Genomic DNA, 5184 nt, shown 5'->3' on the forward strand with positions numbered 1-5184 from the left:
CTTTTTACTACCTGTGGACTACCATCCAAGTTTTAGCTTCTAAGAATTGAACCCTTCTTTTTTATCATCGGTATGAAGCGTGAAGACATGCAATTGATATTTAGCTCTAGGCTGCAGGCAACACAAATGAGCATAGGATATTTCAGTATTCGTAAGACATTTAGAAACAAGTCCAAGAACAGACATGTGGCTACTTGAATGGGCAAGGAAATGCAAGTTAGTGAGCAAAGCAGAGACCATATGTGGTTTGTCAGACAGCCTTCTGCTCTAAGCAACCTAGAAATTACCAGTAAGTCCAAACAATAACAACTTGAGTACATGGTCGGTTTAGAAGTAATGCAATTTACAAACACATGATGATACAATATAAGGCAAATAAGAGAATGGTCACAAGCAAATCCAAACCATGGGCAAAAATGGATTGCAGCTATGTATAACAGAATGGACAAGGCCCTTTTTCTCGAACAGCATTAAAACATGGACTATTGAACATGCAGAGTTGATAGCTTTAGCAAATAATTCATGTGCAATGCCACAACTAACTAGAGAACTACTGTAGATATATTCCTACATGAGCAACAACACTCACTATGGGTGAGTTTCAAAAGAGAAATAGATAGCAATTCCATTGGTTCTGCTGAAGATCATCCTGCCACTATTTTATACAGAATAAATGTACAGAAGAAATGAGAAGTAGAACATCAAAATTAGGCCAACCACTATGCGCTAACTTGTATGACTGTCAAACAAAAGAAATGAACTACAATGATGAACATAGACAAAGAGTGTCATGCCTACTGCAAGATAACTAACATTGTTCGGAATCCAGCCCAACATGAACTTGGAAAACAATAACATGGTACTCCTAGCAACTTTATACATATATGAAGGAACAGAGAACTCCATTTGGATTTGCGGTCCAAAAAACTCCACTTCAACATCTCTTATACATGCCACAAACTGCTAATTGCTGTGATAGAAATATAATGACAGAATATCATCTTACTAGTACGGTAGACATTTCTTCGTTAATCACTTCACTCATATGGCCCCTCACACTAGTTCAATTCACGGAAGAAATCAATCTAGATCGGTATCTCAATGTTACATACATAACACTTGAATCGGTTGAGCATCAAAACCCTGTAATGGACTTCTTTTGTTTCTCTATTTAGCAGTGCAAATAAAAACATTAAGAGTCCAGCATGGTAGAAGGCACATCCAAAAAAAAAAATCAAACATCACTTGTATGCTGTTCAGGCCATCCCTGTTTAGCAGCCCAAGATTCGGCAAACTGCAAGTAAATCGATAGCCGTTGTTACAACTTATGACCGGTCTAAGGATATCTTATGTTGAAACAAAAAAGAGGTTTAGGCAGAGGAATAATAACAATAAAAATAGAAGTACTCAAGTATATTGAAATTTCATGTATGGGACCAACATAATGCAAAATCAAAATTTATCTTAACGAATCCAGTATATGCACAAACAATACAGAAGTGAGAACACCGATTGTTCTCTTTGCCTAGAATATTGCCAGTGACTGATTTCCCCCATAATTCACTGCTATCCCATTCTTGAAGGCTTGGGCTTGTTCTTCCTGATTTGCTATCAAATTTCATTTCTGAGTAGTTTGCTCATGGCCAACTCTAAATTCTTAAAACGAGACAAAAAGGGGGGGAATGCAAGCCCTTCATTTACATCAAACTAACCAATAACTCACCACCTGGGGTTTCCTCCTTATACTAAACTCCTACTTATTCACCACTATCATCAATTGAAAGTGAGTTACCAGGAAGAACATTGCTCAGCCACTACGGGACTGCGAGGAACTCTCGGGCCGGCCGCCCCGGCCAAAGCACCCAAACAGGTTCCTAAATACACGGCGAATCCGACCTTCGCCGCCGTCCACCTGCCCTTCTCCTTCTGGCCATGTCACCCGCCTCGGCCCGACGCCGTTGCTGAAACCACCATCCAGCTCCGTGTAGACAACCGGCAGTTGCTCTCTGGGCCCGCCGGCGAACCTTCCGACGGCAAATCCGCCGCGGGGGAGTCGCCAGATGGTGAGCCCGGCGTCCGCCTCCGCCTCAGGCACGGCCGCCGCCGGAAGCTCGCTGCGGCAGATGGGGCAGGAGTTGCGGAGGGAGAGCCAGGGGAGGATGCAGTCCTGGTGGTAGACGTGCTTGCACGGCATCTCCCGGGCCGCGGCGCCGGGCTCGAAGGCCTCCTGGCACACCGCGCAGTGGGCCCCGCCTCCCCCGGCGACGGTCACGGAAGGCATCGACTCGACCGCGGCCTTGGAGGCCGGCGGGCGCGGCGCGGCCGCCTCCAGCCGCGAGAACTGGTCGAGCAGGCGGTGGAAGCCGGACCCCATGAGGAGGTGCGAGACGTCGCCGGGCAGCGGACGCAGCCCGTCGCCGGAGCCGTCCTCGTAGTAGAGCTCGAAGCCGGAGAGCGAGCCGCCCCGCAGCACGATCACGGGGTTCATGGCCCCGCGCCGGCCGCTGCCGCCGCCGCCGCGCGGCGGCGGCGGGTGCGGGAACTGCTCGAGGAAGCCGCCGTCGCAGTCGGGGCAGACGACGGTGGCCGGGGAGACCCGCACGAAGCGGCTGCAGTGGTAGCACCAGTAGGAGACCGGGGACGACGCCATCAGGACCAAAAGCCCCGAAACAAATCCCCCGGGCGAATCGAGCCGTGGACCGGTCAGCTCCGACGGCGGCCGCAGATCGACGGGGCGGCCGAGCGAACCGGCCGGAGGCGCGGATCTGGGGGGAGCTTGGGACGCCGAAATCCCCAATCGATTTTCGAATTGGGGGTTTCGGGAGGAGACCTGGAGAGGGGAGGGGAATTGGGTGGTGGGTGAGTGGGTGGTTTCGTTTTTATGTGGGACGGGACGGGACGGCGCACTCGCTCGTGGCGGTGACGTCGCTGGTGACGGCGACGCCACGCGGGCTGCCGCGACACGCCAGTGCCAGTGCGTGGTGTCACGGCGTTAGTTAAGCGGCTGCGTTACGTTGACCGGTCAGCTGGGCCAGGGAGTCAAAGCCTCAGCCAAGGGAGAGAGGCGGGATGGGGTTCGGCTCACCTGCGGGGTTTCCAGCAGGAATTACCGTGCAGGGCCAATATACGAGAGCCACTTGTCCTTGTCGACCCGTAGCTTGAATTAAATTAGAATTATTTTGTTTCTTCTTTACTGCTTCGGTCTTTCTCACCCCCAGAACGATTGTCGGTGCTGATAGTTCTTGCTCGTCGGACTGTGACACCACTGGCCCATCGAGGTCGTCATGCTGCTCCGGTCCTTCCCGCCGTGCTGCCTCCCATGGCGATGCCCTCTCCGTGGCCCCGTCCAAGAACAAGCACAAGCACAAGTAGAGTGGCAAGAAGAAGACGCCCGCGTCCCGTGCCGGCGCCGGAGCCGCTCAGCCTGCCCGCGCCCCGTCGCACTCGAGCCACACCCTCCACCGTCAAGGATGTATCCGGCCCTGCACTCTCCGCCAACGATCCGGTAATGTTTCACTCAAAACTTAACCTCTTTTAATTTGGTACCAATCGACAGAACGGATGGAACAATGAACTGATTTTTGTTGGTTCAGACTGCAGAGAGGGAGCGGCGAGCAGCAGGGGCACCGGGACATGGCCGCGCTTCTGCTGTGGCTAGCGTGGTGAAAGTGAAACCCAGAGAGATCCATCCATTGGCATTCATGTATCCACTCCGTGGTTAAATCATTATGTTTGCTTGTTATGATAGACATCCATCACTTAGACTGAATCTCGCAAGAACGGGAGATTAACATGGCGATGCTCCAATAGACAAAAAATGGCGGCTTCTTAATCTCCTCATTTAGATTGCTTTGGCTCAATTAATTTGACGGGGAGGTGTTAATTGACCTCACAAATCCAACATGAGACGGTGACCTACACACACACAACCGGGATACTTCGTAAAAACCGCATGTACGAAATCCTTGCCCTCCTAGCTGTTGTTCAATAAGAAAATGAAAATTCAGGTGGGAGGCTTTGCCCCCCTCCCCCCTGGGTGACCTTCAAAAAAACAAATCCAATATGCATCAACAAAGAAAACATTTGTGGCCGTGCCTAAGGGCTGGACGGTGGGAACGTGCTCGAACGACGGTGAGGCGCAGTGGGAGAAGGAATCCCAGGCGGCCAGCGGCATGGGCCAAGTGATAACAGAGATGACGCATAAAGACGCCCGCGGCGAAGGGCTCTTCGTAGTGACGAGCAAAAGAAATAAAATGAGCAGTTGTAATCCTTGACTGGCAGTGGCGTCATAGTCCGACGAGCAAGAACCATCAGCGCCAGCAATCGTTCTAGGGGTGAGAAAGACCGGAGCAGTAAAGAAGAAACAAAATAATTCTAATTTAATTCAAGCGGCGGGTCCACAAGGACACGTGGCTCTCGTATATTGGCCCTGCACGGTAATTCCTGCTGGGAACCCTGCAGGTGAGCCAAACCCGGCGGGATGGATGGTTCGGCGCTGCCCGCCGCCCGGATCGGCTCCGCCGCTGGAGAGGCGATTCTGTTCTGTACTTTCTTTTCTTTTCTTTTCTGAGGGATCCCTTCTGATTATTTCGAAGTGAAAAGCAGCGAGGTCCTCGAATATCCATTTCCGGACCCAAACTCATATCTCGACGAACACTAACAAAATAATGGAAACACTAAAACAAAACCTAAATTATTTTTGAATGGAAGATGTTTGGGTGCGTGAGATCCGTAGCGATTTCCAACGTGCTCGGACATCTGAGCAGCTCTCAAGAAAAAAACTCGACCTAATCAGTGCACGAACTAGTAAAAAATTTCACAGGTCTTAATTCTTTTCTGAGAGCTATTCAAATGTGCAAACACGCTAAAAATTGGCAGTCATCACACACTCAAACATTCCTCATATAAAAAAATCAGGTTATTATTATTATTATTTTACTATTCACCTCTCCAAGTTCTTTTCTTTTTTTCTTTTTATAAATATACTGCCACACGGTACGTATACTACTCTATCGTTTGTTTTTTGTGGGATTCCTTGACGGGCTTGCCGCCTGTGTATACTACTCTTTCGCTGACGTGCACACACGTAATTTTTGTCCGATCATCGACCAATCCAGCCACATCTTCGTAGGTTTGGCAGCACAAAAGGTACGTACGCACGCACTAGTGGTGCCATGCCATTCA

At 50.0% G+C, this 5184-nt stretch overlaps 1 protein-coding gene across 1 annotated transcript; it reads right to left on the reverse strand.

Annotated features, from left to right (window-relative positions):
- Positions 1–1442: 1442 nt before the first annotated feature.
- LOC125552155 (E3 ubiquitin-protein ligase RDUF2-like) lies at positions 1443–2865 on the reverse strand. Its single transcript, XM_048715637.2, has one exon. The coding sequence runs from the start codon at positions 2648–2650 to the stop codon at positions 1808–1810; it is 843 nt and encodes a 280-aa protein (XP_048571594.1). The 5' UTR covers positions 2651–2865; the 3' UTR covers positions 1443–1807.
- Between the last annotated feature and the right edge of the window lie 2319 nt (positions 2866–5184).

This window comes from Triticum urartu, chromosome 4A, assembly GCF_056163025.1.
Source record: "Triticum urartu cultivar PI428250 chromosome 4A, HENAU_Tu73, whole genome shotgun sequence".
NCBI classification, from domain to species: domain Eukaryota; kingdom Viridiplantae; phylum Streptophyta; class Magnoliopsida; order Poales; family Poaceae; genus Triticum; species Triticum urartu.